Source organism: Microtus oregoni, unplaced genomic scaffold (assembly GCF_018167655.1).
Source record: "Microtus oregoni isolate MIOR12 unplaced genomic scaffold, Mior012 000015F_ref0000493, whole genome shotgun sequence".
Classification (NCBI taxonomy): domain Eukaryota; kingdom Metazoa; phylum Chordata; class Mammalia; order Rodentia; family Cricetidae; genus Microtus; species Microtus oregoni.
In genome coordinates, this window is record NW_024543074.1 from 1,031,124 (window position 1) to 1,048,418 (window position 17,295).

Sequence of the window (17,295 nt, forward strand, 5' to 3'; positions counted from 1 at the left end):
AAAGGCAGGCAGGGGCTGCTTGTGGAAGCCCTTGAGAGCCACAGTGGGCAGCAGAGAGTCATTGAAAGCTTATGGAATGGCAGTCAGTGACCATGTGTGTCCTTAAGACAGGTTGGCAGGGCATGAGGAGGAGGAGGTCCCGAGCACAGCAGAGGAAGTAGAGACAGAAAGACCAGCTGAAAGGTGGCTGCCTTAGTAGAGAGCTGGAGGAGAGGCTGGAGGAGGCCCCTTCCAGGGTGTGTTGGTGGGAGAGATGACTGGAGCCACTCTCCTGGAGTCTGCCTTGATTTACAGTCTGGGAGAAGACTATCAAAAATCTCCAGTTTTCTCAGGGCCAGAGAAAAACCGTGGAGTCCGGGAATCTGAGTTTCTCAGCATGAGGTCAACTTGCCTTTTCCACTTCTCTTTGGGTTTTCTGGGTTTTCCCCAAGTTGTGAAGTTCACAAACAACACATCCCTTCCCCTCCTCCTGGACCTGCTGTTTCCCTTGTGACCCATGTCACCCTCTGTTGGGTCTGCCCATTGCCCACTGCTGGAGCCTGAGGGTCAGCCACTTAAAAGGTCGAGGCAGGAGGATTGCTGGAATCCAGGAGTCTGAAGTCAGCCTAGGTGACGGATCATATATTGAGGGTCTTCGAAAAAAACAAACCGAAAAAGATCAACAAATAAAAAGACCGTTTCTCCTCGGCTGAGAGAGGTTGGTTGGTGTTTTTTGAGACACTCTCACTAGGAGCCCATGCTGGGCTTTGACTCCAGATCCTCCCTGCTCAGCCTCCCTAGTGCTGGAATTACAATTTATGCTATGACCCCTGACTCCTCCCCTCCGTAGGGCCACCGGCGGGATGATCTTGTCTTCAGACTTCCAATCTTGGTCAACTGCCAGAGAAGTTTGTTTGTCAATGGATCACAGAAACAACTGATTTCTCCAGAAACTGACCAGGGGTACCCACAAGAAGAAGAGACCCCTGTTCTTTCCTAAGGGAGCCCACTTTGTCTGGGCCCAGGAAACTCCCTACTAATGAACCAGCTGGAGCCCTGACAAAAGCTAGGATGTGACCCGTGAAGCTGCTGGACATTATTATGAATTTATGTTATTTTTTTGTTTTGTTTTCTGTGCAACCCTGGCTGTCCTAGAACTTGCTCTGTAGACCAGACTGGCCTCTAAACTCACAGAGATCCACCTGCCTCTACCTCCTGAGCGCTGGGATTAAAGGCGTGCGCCCCCACACCTAGCCACCTAGTCACTAAAATTTTTACTTATATTTTTAATTATATGTGTGTGTGTTTGCGCGCGTGCGCGCATGTGGGTATGTGCAGGTGTCAATAGAGGCCAGAAGCGCCAAACCCCCTGGACCTGGAGTCAACAGAGAGTTGTGATCTGTCTGACGTGAATGCTAGGAACAGAATTTGGGTCCTCTGGAAAAAGCAGCAATGCCCTAACTACCAAGTCATTTCTTCAGCCATTATTGTGATTTTAGGCATGTCCAACCTGTGATCTGTAGGCTGCATGCAATTCATGTAGCCAAGAATAGCTATGAATGTCACCTAACCCAAAATGGGGAAACTTAATAACATGCAATTAGGAGCTGGAGAGATGCTTCAGCAATTAAAAGCACTCGCTGCTCTTCCAGAGAACCTGAGTTGGGTTCCGAGTATCCAAGTTGGGATCTGAGTACCTCTTCTGGCTTCCGAAGGTACATATACACAGGTAGTCACACATGTGGCACACACACACACACACATATGTAAATGAAAAAATAAATCTTAAGGAGCCCGGCTTGGTGGCACCTGTCTTTAAACCGAGCACTCTGGAAGCAAAGGCAAGTGGATCTCTGAGTTCGAGACTGGACTCAGCCTGGTCTGCAAAGCACAAAGCAAGTTCCAGGATAGCCAGGGCTACACAGAGGAACCCTGTCTCGAAAAAACAAGACAAAAAAATCTTTTTAAAATTACGAGGGTTTTTTGTTGTTTGTTTTGTAACTCAGTTGCAGGGCTCTCTAGTGTGGAACTTTGTAGATGACAATGCTGTGTCGCAATGTCAGAAAGTTGCACCGCTCTCGGAGGGTTTCGTCCCGGCGGTGGCTGTTGGGGGAAAGAGCAAGCGTGTGCATTGCACGTTGCTAGTTAGCAATTCTTCTAACTCGCCGCTCTGGAGCAGATGCTACAAACTCCTCAGTTTTCTCAGAGTGAAGAGGACCCTGGGTTTTTCCTTGCACTTTCAAGGTCCTGGTCAGGTTCCTGGTCTTCACGATGACGTCCTTAGCACCGGTGAGTTGCTGGCGTCCCGAGGGATTCCCAGATCTGGGGGGGGGGGGGGGGGATGACGCTTGGGGTTTCCCCCAGCTGATAGGAGCAGCAAGTCCGGCCCTCCCCCAGGCCGGGCTTTGAACGCTTGAGGCTACATCCAGCCGGGGAGGCCACTGAGTCCCCCACATCCCTAGACCACCAGTTCCAGGAGTGCCATGGGACAGCTGATAGCCAAACTGATGCGAATCTTTGGGAGCCAGGCGCATCGGACAGCCCAGTGACCTTTTTGAGTCCGCTGTCTTCTGGGGCTCTTGGGATTTGGGGGTCGTCGGGGAAGACGGACTAGAACTTTGGGTTCTAGAGTTCATTCTGTGAATTCCCATATGCTCCATGGCCTCCTCTCCGCTCTCCCCCCTCGCACCCTTCCTGTCCCTGCCCTTCAGTGTGCTCAGTGCATGGGGGTGGGAGAGCTTCCTGCCCCACCCCACCACCCGGCTGTGCTGAGCGCAACCTGGGTAAGCCAATTTCCTCCGATGGTGACTTCGAGGCCCCCGTGCTTCGGACCCTCAGACAATCGCTTTCTAGAAATGTGGAGAGGGAGATGGAATGGAGTCAGCTCACTTTTCCACATTCCTGGAGAGGTTCTGGGGTCCGGTCCAAGGGCAAGTGAAGTGGTACAGTCCTAGTCCGCGGGGGATGCGTTTCCCAGCGCACCCTAGAGATGGTGGGCGGGGAACGGAACGACGGATCGACACGACCCAGAAAACTGAGATACTGTCAAAGTGGTTAGGTTCGGAGATTTCCAGGAGAGGGGTGGAGCCGGGAGAGGAGGCACCCAGGCAGGGAGGAGGGTGAGGACAAGAAGCCTCCTGGGGGCCGGGCGGTGGTGGTGCACGCTTTTAATCCCAGCACTCGGGAGGCAGAGGCAGGCGGATCTCTGTGAGTTCGAGACCAGCCTGGTCTACAAGAGCTAGTTCCAGGACAGGCTCCAAAACCACAGAGAAACCCTGTCTCGAAAAACAAAAAAAAAAAAAAAAAGAAGAAGAAGAAGAAGCCTCCTGGGGACACCCAAGCCCATTGTTGTCGGGGTTAGCTCTGACCTTGCCCTTCTCCTGGATGCCTCCAGAGCACAAAGTCATCATCGTGGGACTGGACAATGCAGGAAAGACCACCATTCTCTACCAGTTGTAAGTAACGGCAGGGCGAACAGAGCGGGCTGGGCCTCACACCAGACTGATAGTCATTTGGACCAATCATCAGAGCCCTTCCCTGGGTTCCTGGGCAGCGGCAGACGAGAATGATGGGAGGACGCTGGTGTGACCTTTCGGACTTAGTGGCTGTAGGCCTGGATTTGAATTCTGCAAACTGTGGGTGACCCCCAGTTCCACCACCTCCCGCAATCAGTCTTGATCTCACGCACCTCAGTCCTGGCAGGTTTGGAACGCCAAGAGGTCTATCTCCTCGCTGCTCTTGGCGCTCCCTGGCGGCAGGGCCCTTCTCACCCTTGCACCTCGCACTTAATCACTCAATTGTTAACTGCATCCCGATCTTCAAATCCCTGGGCGGACCATGAGCTCCCCCGAAGCTCTGCAGCTCCGGGTCTATCGGACAAACTGCGCAACCAGCCACCCGCGCTTTCTCTCCTGATTTTTGCTTCTCTGACAAAGATATATATTATATATATTAAATATTTATTATAAAATTATATATACTATATTATATTATAAATTATTATATAAATATATATTATATATAAATTAAATATTTATTATATATAATATATATTTATATTATATAAAGATATATAATTTATATATATAAATTGATTAATATTTAGAAAAAGAAAGGTCTGGCGGTGTTGGTCAAAGGCGCTTAGGGGATTGCTTGCCTAGAATTCTGGAGACTGTAGATTCCTGACATCATTAGATTAGAAAAGAAAAATTCAAACAATACGAAGTCCTCACTCCCAATCTTCCTCCTTATATCTTCTTGGTAAGCTTTCAGAAAACACGTGTAAACCGGACATAGTGCTCCTTGCCTACAATCATGGCCCTCTGGAGGTTAAGACAGGAGCATCTCATATTTGAGGTCATAGAGATACGACCGTTAAAAAAGAAAAGGAAAGGAAAGAAAAAAATAGAAAGAAAAACAACCCCCAGGGGGAAAAACAAAATGAAAACAAACAAAATTTTGTTTTTTTTTATTTTATTTTTTTGCCTTTAAACCAGTAAAGGGTCTGATGGTCCTCACTCGGATTTACGTGGTTCTTCACAATCCCACAATTCCAGTGTGGTCCACAGACCAGAAGCCTCTAAGATTGTTGTCTGGGGTCGCAGGCCAGGCCACACTTGGACCAACTCACACCTTTCTTTTCCGACACCAGTCACAGGATGTCCACCAGCGACAGTTTGGTCGCCCGGGGCTGAGTTGTTCTGAACTGAACTCAGCCACTCTGGGAGTAGAGGTAAGATGCCAAGAGCTGGGCTGAGACCTCAGAACCTTCTTTTGCCTCTCTAGCCTGAGCAATGAGGTAGTTCACACATGTTCCACCATTGGTAGCAACGTGGAAGAAATTGTTCTTCAGAAGACCCGCTTCCTCATGTGGGACTTAGGGGGCCAGGAGGCTCTGCGCTCCTCCTGGGACACTTACTACTCCAGTACGGAGGTGAGGAGGAAACCAGGTCTGGGAGGTCCAAGAGGTGACTGCATTAATCCCCTTGCTAGTCACTATACTCTCTGAGCTCAGCTTCTATCACCTGGGATGTGACTGACTAACCGCTACTCAAGCTGGGCTGAAAGGGAACAATAAACAATGTGTGAGATACTTAACTGCATAGCATTCGTGAAGATTTCTGAATCCTAAAGAGCAAACCATTAAAAAAATAAAAATTTAAATATATAAATAAAAATATAAAGGAGAGAAGGGCATTGGCAGCATGTACCTTTGATCCCAGCACTCAGGAGGCAGGGGCAGGCAAATCTCTGTGAGGTCAAGGCCAGCCCGGTCTACAGAGCGAGTTCCAGGATAGGCTCCAAAGCTACACAGAGAAATTGTGTCTTGAAAAGTCAATATATATAAGAAAGATTTTCAAATCCTAAAATGAGTGTGGTGGTCCATGCCTAGAATCCCAACACTTAGGGGACAGGGACAGGTTCCAGACTGCCTTGGGTTGCATACCAAGATCTTGTTTCCAAAGAATAAAATATAAGTTGATTAAAATGGGTCCAGCCTGGTGCAAGTGGCAGGCTGCAGAGTTCCTTTTCCGTGGGACTGGGACTTGGGTAGGGCAGAGGCCTAACCGTCGATAGGAAGCATCTTCACCAAAGAGAAAGCTTGTAGCTCACGTCTCGCTCCTGCTGGACAGTTTGTCATCCTTGTGATCTACAGTACAGACCGGAATCGGCTGCCGACCGCCCGGGAGGAGCTGTATAAGATGCTGGCCCATGAGGTAATCCCCCTGAACCGGGAAGCTACTGGTGAGACTAGCTATGTGCTCCCAGGCTGGTCGGTGCCCTCAGAACAACGGAGCCCAGAAGCCAGAGTTGCTGGCTCAAAGCTCGCCACCACTCCCTGTGAGACTCTGAGCAGGCTGCTTGGTTTCTAATAAATTGTCTCACTTCTACCAATAAGGAGGACCGTTACATGGGGATGGCGGCTCTTACAAGTTACATGGGGATGGCGGCTCTTACAAGTTAGATGGGGATGGCGGCTCTTACAAGTTAGATGGGGATGGCGGCTCTTACAAGTTAGATGGGGATGGCGGCTCTTACAAGTTAGATGGGGATGGCGGCTCTTACATGCAATCTGGACAGCTGAGGCTGATGGCTATGAGGTTGAAGCCAGCCTGGGCTCTACATAGAGTTCCAGGCCAGCCTGGGCTACAGAGTAAGAGTCTGTTTGTTTTGTAAGCCACAAACAAGCAACAATAATAACAAAACAATGTCTGAGGTTCTTGTAACCACCCTGAAAGCAGTCGTAAAACATCCCAGGAACTGATGGGGTTGCTAATGTCGGGGTGGGCCATGGGCCTCTCTTGCTAAGACAGTTGGGCAGGGATCCCAGAGGACTCTTGAGACTGTGGGAGGGAGGCCTGGCTGGCTGACCTGGGTGGGGCTCTTCTGCCCACAGGCGCTTCAAGATGCCTTAGTTCTGATCTTTGCCAACAAGCAGGATGTGAAAGACTCCATGAGCCCAGCAGAGATCTCCCAGTTCCTCATGCTCAGTGCCATCAAGGAGCACCCGTGGCATATCCAGGGCTGCTGCGCCCTCACCGGAGAAGGGTCAGTTCCCCGCCTTTCCCTGGCCTGGCCCAGCCAACGGGCAGTAGGTTACAGGAACCCCTCTCCTGTCTCCTTCCAGTCAGGATGTGGCCCACAGTTGACTCCAGGCTCAGTAAGCTGGACACAGGCCCATAACTAAGGCCCTGGGAGCCTGCAGAGTCCCTGTGCTCCAAGAGCTTGCTCTAATGGTAAGCACTAAGACTCCCCCCAAACAACAGGGATGGTAGGGACTGAGAAACTCTTCGGAGAAGTGGATACTGTGGCAGAAGGGCCAGGGTAATCGATTTTGTCTAGGTGGTGGGGACAGCTGAAATCCTAGTGAAGAGGGAGAAGCTGTGGAAAGAATTTGGGGGACCGGCCTTCAAGGCGGAAGTCACCGACTCTCTGACTGTTTCTTTTCTTTCTTTCTTTCTTTCTTTTTTTTTTTTTTTTTTTTTTGGTTTTTTCGAGACAGGGTTTCTCTGTGGCTTTGGAGCCTGTCCTGGAACTAGCTCTTGTAGAACAGGCTGGTCTCAAACTCACAGAGATCCGCCTGCCTCTGCCTCCCGAATGCTGGGATTAAAGGCGTGTGTTACCATCGCCTGGCTTCTCTGACTGTTTCTTACTAGTCAAAGGAGGGGGTCACACTTCCCTCTCCCCTAGTTCTGCAGGGAGTGACTGGCATGATTTCTTCATTAAGCTTTTCTGAATGCCTTTGTGCCAAGTACTGTTCCAGGAATTAGAAAAAATTAAAACAAAATAGTGATGAATGAACCAGACAAAACTTCCTGCCTTGGGGCTGGGACGTGGCTGCACTCGCCTGAAGCCCTCAACTGTTTATTGCAGACTTGTAATACTTGGACGGTAGAGGCCAGAGGATCAGAAGTTCAAGGTCATCCTCGACTATCCAGTGAGGGCAAGGCTAGACTGGGCTAAGTACCAAGTCCCTACCACAAAAATCAAAACAGAGAAAGCAAGTGAGACACAGGAAGGTGGAGAGCAGAAAGAAAGGTGGGCACACGCCCTTGATCAAATACCTCAGAGTGTGAAGGGCTGGACTTCTCCAAAAGGGCCGTCCACGAGGCCTGGATATTTCCTTTTTTTTTTTTTTTTTTTTTTTTTGGTTTTTCGAGAAAGGGCTTCTCTGTGGTTTTGGAGCCTGTCCTGGAACTAGCTCTTGTAGACCAGGCTGGTCTCGAACTCACAGAGATCCGCCTGCCTCTGCCTCCCGAGTGCTGGGATTAAAGGCGTGCGCCACCACCGCCCGGCTTGGATATTTCCTTTTATCTCCCTGTCTAGATACTTTTTTGAAAAAAAGAAAACTTTAAATAAGTGAACCCAAGGAACCACAGATTTCTGGCAATATGTTTCTCACCCCATTAGGGACTCTCATCTTCTCCCATCTACATTCTAATTCACAGTACTCCCTGGGCCCCCGCGTGCCCTTCCCTGAGCCCCCACGTGCCCTTCCCTGAGCCCCACGTGCCCTTCCCTGAGCCCCCACGTGCCCTTCCCTGAGCCCCCACGTGCCCTTCCCTGAGCCCCCACGTGCCCTTCCCTGAGCCCCACGTGCCCTTCCCTGAGCCCCACGTGCAGTTCCCTGAGCCCCCACGTGCTGTTCCCTGGGCCCCCCACGTGCCGTTCCCTGAAACCCCGCGTGCCGTTCCCTGGTACCCCACGTGCCGTTCCTTGGGCCCCACGTGCCGTTCCTTGGGCCCCACATGCCGTTCCCTGGGCCCCCGCGTGCCGTTCCCTGAGCCCCCACGTGCCGTCCCCTGGAACCCCACGTGCCATTTCCTGGAACCCCACGTGCCGTTCCCTGGGCCCCACGTGCCGTTCCCTGGGCCAGGCTAAGCTGGGTGATGACAGACATGGCCAAGTTTCCACTTCTGCTCTGGGGCGTTTTTCACCTCATGAGGAGCTTGGCTCTTCCCAAGCCTTTGAGGTCACACTGCTACTGCCTCTAGTGACAAAACAGGACACAGAAGTCTGGCCCAGAGACACTGCTCAGGGGCTCAGGAAGGTGAGTCTCCGAGCTGCCTCAGAGGAACTTCTGGAGTTACCTAGACCTCTGACTCCTTACTTTTGGGAATTCATTTAATGTCCATCCCGTCTGCTAGACTGTGAACCTCGTAGGACTTCTCCCCAGGAGCCCCAGCCCCCAGCACAGCGGTTCTGCTGTGCTCTGGAATTCAGCTCACTTCCCTTCTACCATTAAGTGATTGGATATTACCTTGGCTACCCTCTCAGTCCGTCCCAGGCCGAGGCTTGGAGCTTTCCAGCCCTCATCTTCTGGGAAATGCTGACGGTCCTTCGTGCCATCCCTTCCTCCCTGCAGGCTGCCAGCTGGGCTTCAGTGGATGCAGTCTCAGAACACGACCAACTGAAGTTGCCGCCTGAGGCCTACCAGAAGCCACATGGTTAGCACCGGTGACACACCCCGTCATTTGCTGGTGGAAGCGGGGTGTCTGGCTATGGACAGAGAGACTGCCACTGGCCCCTCATTTGTCACTGAGGAGCTGGATCAAGGACTTCAAGATGGTGCTGGCAGAGCCATAGATGAAACTGTCCCCGACTCTATCACTGAAGGTGTGAGGAGACAAGGGGAACCTGCTGGGTGTGTTGGGGGACCCCCCCCCCCCCAGCCTTCACCTTCTGTCTGCCTGGAAAGCAAGAGATTTTTGACACTGGGCCATATTCTTTGGACAAAGGAGATCCCGATAAAGGAGCCAATGGGACCGGGCCAAAACTTGCCTGGTGTGGTGAGATGGATCTGTGGAGGAACCTTCCAGACAGAGGCAATCCTTCACACTGCAGGAATCGATGCCCCCATCCCCCTCCCCTTTCTGCTCCCTCTTGGGTGCTAACTCTGACTCCAGCTTTTGGGGTCTAAGTCACCACGTGGAGTCTCTCAGTGTTCTTCCAGTGTGAGTTCTTACTCCTCTCAAATGTCAAGGTTTTCTCCAGGACCTACTTATTTGTCTATGGGTCATGATTTTTTTTTAAACATTGCATTAAAATTTTAAAAGTGAAGGTATTTAGTAAGTGTCGTTGAAAACGTCTCTCCTCTTATTTCCGTCCGTTCCTAAAACTGGATTTTGTTTTTTGCCTAAAGGTTTGATGAGATTCACCTTGGAAACGGGGTTGGGGAGCCGGCTGCTTCAACGCTCCTTTTGGTTAGAGAACTTGGCTATGGTTGGCCGGGTTGAAGGGCATTGGTACCGGCTAACCAGGACTGGGGTGGGGGATGGGGGTTCTTGGCCCTAGAGTTAGTGGTGATGAGAGGCTTGATAATGATCCACTAAGAAGGGGACCCCAGAGGGAGGAAAAGGCCCCACTGTCCTTTAGAGGTGATGCTAAAGATGGATTGGAGGCCCTTGCTGCCGTTCAGGGATCTAAACAGGATAGCATGTCCCTTTTGCAATCAGTCAGTGGACCTCTAGGTATCTTCAATTTTGTAGTTTCCCTGAGATGTTGTTATGAAAGAAAAACTTGTGAATTCTAGACATTTCGGTCATACTTTATGTTTTCATTAGGTTATTTTTGACATAACAAATGTTCTAAAAACACAGCAGGGACCTAAAAATCTTTTCCATAGAAATTCATTCGGATAAAGCTTGCCTAGCACGTTGGGGGTATAGCTCAGTGGTAGAGCATTTGACTGCAGATCAAGAGGTCCCCGGTTCAAATCCGGGTGCCCCCTCGCAGCGCATAGTTGTGCAGCTTCTTTTGCTAAGCTGACCTAACTTGAAACTTTAGAGAGGGGTACTCCCCGAGTCCCCCGCATTTTGCTGACGCGGTGGGCCGACTGCTACCCCGAGGCAGCCGCTCGTGAACCGCGTGGAGTGGGTGGGTGTACTCAGGTGCCGGTGACCTCGACGGCTGTCCCTCGTCAGGGAGAGCTGAGTGTCTAGGGTCGGGCTGAGGTTGGAGGCAGAAGGTCGGGAGAAGTCGCGTGAATGTGTAGGATGGAGAGGAGAGGGCACGCGGAGAAATAGTGGCGAAGCTGCAGAGTGGGACCCCGCCCAGAGGCGCTCCCCGGCCGCCAGGGATCGTCTGTATCTTTCTGGCTACGTTTTCTCGGACTGGCGGAGGACTCTCAGAGCGCCAGGAAACACTTTTTGTTTTCAAGCAAGCAGTCGGCACGTTAGTTCCTTATAATTCCTGAGAGCTTCAAACACAATTCTGCCCTTTTAGAGATGCTTTATTGCGCCTGCGCGAGAATCACATTTAGTTGTTACTGGCGCGCACTTACCGGCAGAGGGGGTATAGCTCAGTGGTAGAGCATTTGACTGCAGATCAAGAGGTCCCCGGTTCAAATCCGGGTGCCCCCTGCTGTATGCTTTTCAACTTTTACACATCCAACATTTATTTAGCTGGCTTCCTTGCGTTCCAGGTGTTTTTATGGTAACGTTTCGTTCTCCAACTTCCAGATAGTCGGGAAGCAATGACGGCGGTAGCGTCTCTCAGAATTTGATCACTAGCAACACTTTATGTCCGTGCTAGAAATGAAGATTCCTGTGAAGTAGCCTGGGTTGGGGCTAGAAATGTGTGTTCTGAGGAGAGCTCCAGGCACACGCCCAAGTTCTAGAGGCTTGCGTTTAGAAACTTGTAAACAACACTTCTTCTAATACTTCCAAGTTGCTGCTATTGCCTGACCCCTAATAAAAGAGCTTATAAAACTGCAGCGCGGGCACCAAGCCTGGCGGTGCACGAAGACACCAGACCCAGGTTGGAGGTCCGTCAGGGGACGCTCTAGAGGCTCTCCATGGCGCCTGCGCCGGCGGAAAGAGACCGGAGAGCTGCAAAACGCTAACCCGCTGGCTCCTCACAAGTCCACTGGGTGGCGGTAGGAGGCCGCAGCTGGAAAAGACAGCCTATTCGGTTCTCTCCGTCCCCCGCCCCGGGCTGTCAAGGGAGAATTCAGGTTAGGATTTGAGGATTCTTCAGGTTAGGATTTAGGAATGCTGTGGTCCGCTTGGTGGGGCTCACACCAGTAATCCTCTCAGTAACCAGAAACAGGAAGCTTGGTCCTGAGTTCGAGGCCAATCTGGTCTAAAATGCGATTCCCTGTCTGGAAAAAAACAGCAGTAACAACCAAAAACTTCTGCTGCAGCGCTTGCCTTGGCCCCTAGTATTCCACAAAGGGTTGAGGTCGGAGAGAGGCAGCCTCTGGACTCTTGGAACAGCAAGAGAGTGGAACTGTATCCTGAAAGAGGAGAGAGAATTTGGTTTTCATTTCCTTCCTCGGGTTCTTCCTTCGGTCTCCGAGTCAGGCTACCCACCTACTCAAGACCACAGGCTACTTTTCCTGTCCCCCCTCCCCAGCACCCTCCTTCTCGGGATGTGCCCCATGAAGCAGCCTCTGTACCCTTTCCTTCCGAGCTCTTCAGATCTCCAGCAGGGAGGAAGCCAGGGCCCCTCAGTCTTCTCCACTCTCTAGGCCCCAGTTCTTCGTCTTCACACAAAGTAGGTCACAGGCATCTTTGCGCCTTGACCTGGTTCTGTGCCGTCTATCAAATCTCCTAAATTGCGGGTATTTTTATTCTCTCCTGGAAGGAAAAAAAAAAAGGTGCCCTATTCCCAGAGTACGGTTGGTGGCAGTGGGCACCACTTCCAGGCGCTGGGGTCTAACTTTGACTGGGTCTGATCTCCTTGGGGAGGGGGGCATCCGTGCTGCTCCAGAGTGGGAATGTGCCAGATTCCTGCACCTGCATGTCCTACCGGGCTGGGGGTCGGAGGAGAGCCGGTGTTGGAGATGAGGTGTGAAGCAATGAAATGGGGGATGCAAGTCGCGCCTCTGCTGGGGCAGAAGCTGGGGGGCTCGGCTGCGGGCGAGTCCTGGTGCGTGGGTCGGTGTCTACGCTTAGGCAGAACACCAGGAAGCCACAGAAGTCTAAGAACCAGCTCAGAAAGTCACATGCCCTAGGGATGAGCGGCAGGAGCCAACGGCCCAAGTAGGGGCGCTTCCTGGGGGTCCTCCACTTTGGCCTTTCCCCGGTCTTCTGGGCCAGTCGCGTTCTGGTGACCAGAGGTGTCTCGGCGCGGTCCCGGGTCCGGCGGGGCGCGGCGCGGAGCTCCGGGAGGCGGGGACCCCGGCGTCGCGCCCCGCCCTCCGGGCCCTCCCGCCCGCGCTCCCCGAGGCCGCAACGCCGCGCTTTGCTCGCGGTGCCAGCTCCGCTCCTGCTTCCCACTCGCCCAGCCTGGGGTCGCTTCCTCTTCAGCCGCCACCGCGGGGACCCTGAGGCCGTCCGCGCCCACCATGCGGGCTCAGCTCTGGCTGCTGCAGCTGCTGCTGCTCCGCGGGGTCGCGCGCGCTCTTAGTCCCGCAACACCCGCAGGTAGGGCGCGCGGGCAGGGCAGGTGCAGACTCACCAGCAGGGCGCGGGGTATCGTCCGCAGGAGGCCGGGGGAACAGGGAGACAGGGACCCTACTTTCCCTGTGTGCGCACAGAGGGTGTGCTTCTGTCGGAAGGACGTGGAGGAACCCAGCTGGGGGGGTCCCCTAAAGAGTCATAGGGACCGCGATCATTCCAGAGAGGCGGTTGCCTTTCCATGCTCTTTCCTGTTGCCACCCTCAGCTGCTCTAGACTGGGTTCCAGTTGGGCTTGAAGACAGCGTGGGAGCCGCCGGAGGATGGGGACACCCTAGCCCGTCTTTCTCTCTGGGCACCAGCGTGGTCGTCTAACTTGCTTCCCCTACCTATTGCGCACGGGTGGAGAGGCAGGGGCCCTAGGAAAAAGCAGCTTGCTGTTCCCGAACCTCCCAGCGTCAAGGGTCTCCTCCTGTATGGTTCTGCTTGGCTCTCAGTTGCCCTGTCTGCGTCGGGGGTGGAGATGGGGGCTGGAAGGGGGGAAATGGGGGAGGAGCTTCCATTCCGCACACTCCTCTTTCCCCTAGACCAGTTTCTCAAGCCATTTCTTCCACTTGGAGATGCTTTCGGAGATCTATCTTGAATCCCTCATGTTATCAAGAAAGGCCATTTTTCAATACATAATTTAGGTTCTGCACACAGACTTCCTCTGGGACTGGGAATAGAGAATTGGGTGGCCCTCATTTGGGGTCAGGGAAGGGGTAGTTCGTTGGGTGTAGCTATTGGCTGTTGTGTCAGCATTGGCCCTAACTGTGTGACTTTAATGATCACAATATGTTATTCAAATGAATCTCTGTTGGGATGAGAATGGTATGGCGCGGGGGGGGGGGGGGGGTTGCTGGTGATGACAGTGGGGGCAGAGGGCAGAGAATCACGTGTTCAGAGACTGGTGTGGAGCCTACAGAAGGTGGCCAGACACTTGGCTTCTAGTTCTGCTGTCTCACTTACTATGTGACCTTGGGCAAGTTACTTGCCTTCTCTGGGCCCGTTTCTTGATTTATAAAATGAGGTTACTGGCAAAATCTTCGGCTTTTGGAAGTGACAATGAAAGATCTTTCTGCTTTTCATGATTTTCTTCCCTCTCAAACATGGACAGGCAACCGATAATTTGCTTTAAAATGGAAAATAGGAAGGCACTGGGAGGGTGGATTCCTGAGTTCTTGTCAGCCTTAGCCTGGTGTGTTTTCCAGGCTCAGATATGGCTGGGTTGGTGAGGGGTTTGGGCCATGGCGACCTGGTGTGTTTTCTGAGCTCAGACGTGGCTGGGTTGGTGAGAGGTTTGGGTCATGGCGAGGGTTGATGAAGGGGAGTAGGCTGCATCAGGGGTCCAGGGCATGTGTCACCTGTGTAAGTACAGACTACTCTGCTTTTTCTGCATTGAGATTCATCTGGGAGATGAGATATGGACTATATATGCAGCAAGCAAGACTGAGGTTAGACCCGAGGAAGCTGTAAAAAGCCATCCGGGCGACTGGTGACTCTTCCGGCTTCAGCTGGGCCTCGGGGTGGTGGTGGGGTTCGTAGAGGCCATCAGAGGAGGTGTGCCAGTGGGGAAGACTGGGACCGAAGTCAGTCCCGTCAGCGAGTGTAGCATAGAGGGGCTCCAAGGAGGCCCAGCCCCAGCAAAGGCAATGGTGTCCCCATCAGGGCTGGCAGGCCTGGCAGCAGCAAGGTCCCCTTATCCCTAGAGCCTTGTCCCCACATCCATCCTTAGAGTGGGAACAGGAGACACCAATGACCCGAAGTAGGAGTCTAATGACAGGGAGACCAGAAGTCAGTAGACAAACATGAAGACAGACAAACAGATGACAGACAGGAAGATGGCCTCAGAGCCATCTGAGGAGTGGACCCTGAAGGTCTGGTCCCAGGGGAACCAGAGACAGCCAGGGCATACACAGAAGGCAACCATTTCCAAACCTGCCAGGGCCACCAAAAGTGTCCTATTCTCTGAGTCAAGGCTGCCTGTCTCGAGACCGAACGGAAGTCTCATGACCTCTCTAGCCATAATCTGACTCCAGCTTCCTCCTTGCCCACCAGGGACCTCCTAATAACCTAGTATACTGTGACACAATGGCGGCTTTTCATCAGCTCCAGGACTCCCTCTTCAGAGAGACCTCCCTCTCTAACCTGATTCGCTGTGCTGCTGATCTATGGGAAGAGGTCTGGAAGGTTTTGGGCTCAGGACCAGGCCTGCCTGTCACTGGGAACTCCTCCACCTCCTCACCACAGCTTGTGTGGAAACCTACTTAATCAATGTGTGTGGGAAAGCTGGGCATGGTGGGCCACACTGAGAGCAAGGCCACTTGGAGGAAGAATGATCGGAAGTTCAAGGTCATCCTGAGCTGCCTAGTGAGTCTGAGGCCAGCCTGCTACTTGAAACTGTTTAAAACAAAACCATTGAACAGGGAGTGTGTAGGTGCTTCTGACTGATCCCTTGCTGAGTAACCAGAAAGCAGAGGGTTCGTCCCCCCACTGGGTGTTGTCATCATTGTCATTCTCGTGTGTGTGTCTGTGTGTGTGTGTGTGTGTGTGTGTGTGTGTGCGCGCGCGCGCGCATGTGTATGCACATGTCCATCACACAGCCACCTGGTGTCCCTCTTCCTTGTATATGTTTCTACCTTTCTAATCTGTGAGGTGAGGGGCAAGGTCTCTGCAGGAGGGACTTTATAAGTAGGAAGTGGGATTTGTTAAGCCTGGGGGGACCTCGTGTGAAGCAAAGAACAGGACTTTGAGACCTGGTGTCATGTAGCCCAGGTTGGCTCTGAATTCACCTTGTCACCGAGGATAACTTTCCGCTTTTGATCTTGTTGCCTCCGCCCCACAATCCTGGGACTCCAGGCACAGTGCCGTCTGGTCATATTCATGTGGCCCTGGAGAATCAAACCCAGAACTCCCTGCATGCTAGGGAAGCGTTCTAACTGAGCTGCATCCCCAGACCCAGGGAAGGTCAGCTTTGCTGGCTGCTTTGTGTACACAGTTTTGTTAAAGTTTCCACCTAGAAAGTGGTCGAGCTGTTCTCACCCCATCTTATCCGTCAGAGATGGAAGCTTCCAGAGGTTGTAAACTGTGGTGTTGTGGTTCAAGGCTGGACCTCCAGCTTGGTGGTAAACCTGTCTCTTCCACTGTTGTGATAGAATAGTGGGGGGTCTCCAGCGGGGCTGTGCCAGAGGGAGGCTCTCCTCGGTCCTCTGAGGCTGGGTGCTGGCTTCCCCTTCCCCCTGCCAGTGTCCCCCCTTCACTTACTGGTGCCCCCTGAACACTGGTCCTTGCAGTACCCAGAATTCTAGATGCACAGGGAGTAAAGAGCATGATTGATGGCCCTGGAGGCCGGCTTGGGTGGTGCCCCGGGCATCTGGGGGAGAGGGAGAGAAGTGTCAGGGAGACTGTGGGAAGCAATGACATCTTGTCACTCTTCATCAGATGGAGAGGGCTGTTTAGCAGCAGAGTGGTCCTGACTGAAGCCACTGTGAGTGGCTGGTGGCTGGATAGCAGGACTGGGTCCTAGAGGGCCTCAAGGAATGTGAGAGACAGCAGGACCTGGCCATGAGAGCCTTCAGATCAGCAGGAGGGATGCGTGAAGAATGGAAGGACCAGCTTCAGTGACAAATGGGATTGTGGGTGGGTCAAGCCCCGGGTGGTGTAGCCTGGCTCCCCCTCAGCCTTAGAAGGGTTGTGCCAGGTCGTGGGATGGGACCTTTGTACTCACACCACATCAGGTCACCAGTCTCCTAGGACAGCTCCCACATTCAGGCCAGTGGTACCCTGGGGCTGCCCTGCACCTTAAGAGACCGCCTGAGAGTTTCTAGTCATTACTTTTGTAGCCCAGGCTGATTTTTAACTAAAGTTTCTCCTACCTCAGCCTCTGGAATGATGGGAGGACAGGGTGTTCCATCCTTCCATCCTGTCAGCTTCCTACTGCCTTTTTTTTTTCTTTTCTGAGATAAGATCCCATTATGCAGTTCTGGCTGACCCAAAACTTGCTATGTGACCAGGCTGGCCTTGAACTCACAGAGTTCTGCCTGCCTTTCCCTCCTGAGTGCTGGGATTAAGGGGTATGTGATAGATACTATGCTTGTCTTTATTGCACTGTGTTCTGTGGTTCTAACCAGACTGGAGCCAGCCTGCCTGAGTTCAAATCCTGAGTTCTGCCTCTCTTCTGGAAGCAGAGGATGGAATGGGTGCTGAGAGAAAGCAATAGGGGCAAGGGTGTCGGATGTCCTAGGGTGTCTAGGCATGCCACCTGTTGTGTGACCAGCCACCTACACTGGCTCCTGGCATGGGCTAAGAGGTGACATCCTGGCCCATCCAACTGGGAGGGGCGAGAAATACAGACACGCTGAAGCCGGAAAGACACATCTGGGGAGTCCAAGCTCTTTGTGGCATCCTCTGCCCTTCCCCCACCATCCTGCACAGAA

The 17,295-nt window shown here is 52.6% G+C and overlaps 2 protein-coding genes and 2 non-coding genes across 4 annotated transcripts in view; all 4 read left to right on the forward strand.

Annotated features, from left to right (window-relative positions):
* Positions 1-2,462: 2,462 nt before the first annotated feature.
* LOC121457109 (ADP-ribosylation factor-like protein 5C) lies at positions 2,463-8,894 on the forward strand. The gene is made up of 6 exons (XM_041665782.1): positions 2,463-2,506; positions 3,372-3,434; positions 4,765-4,912; positions 5,613-5,696; positions 6,377-6,528; positions 8,846-8,894. Exons 1-6 carry the CDS (start codon positions 2,463-2,465, stop codon positions 8,892-8,894), a joined length of 540 nt encoding a protein of 179 aa, XP_041521716.1.
* Positions 8,895-10,138: 1,244 nt separating this feature from the next.
* Positions 10,139-10,210, forward strand: Trnac-gca. Its single transcript has one exon. It is a non-coding gene; the product is annotated as a tRNA-Cys (tRNA).
* Positions 10,211-10,769: 559 nt separating this feature from the next.
* On the forward strand, positions 10,770-10,841 carry Trnac-gca. Its single transcript has one exon. It is a non-coding gene; the product is annotated as a tRNA-Cys (tRNA).
* Positions 10,842-12,227: 1,386 nt separating this feature from the next.
* Positions 12,228-17,295, forward strand: part of LOC121456565 (plexin domain-containing protein 1) — a 55,890-nt gene continuing 50,822 nt past the window's right edge. The window contains exon 1 of the mRNA XM_041664841.1: positions 12,228-12,848. Coding sequence (XP_041520775.1) covers positions 12,770-12,848 — 79 coding nt within the window. The 5' untranslated portion in view covers positions 12,228-12,769. The remainder of the gene's footprint in view (positions 12,849-17,295) is intronic.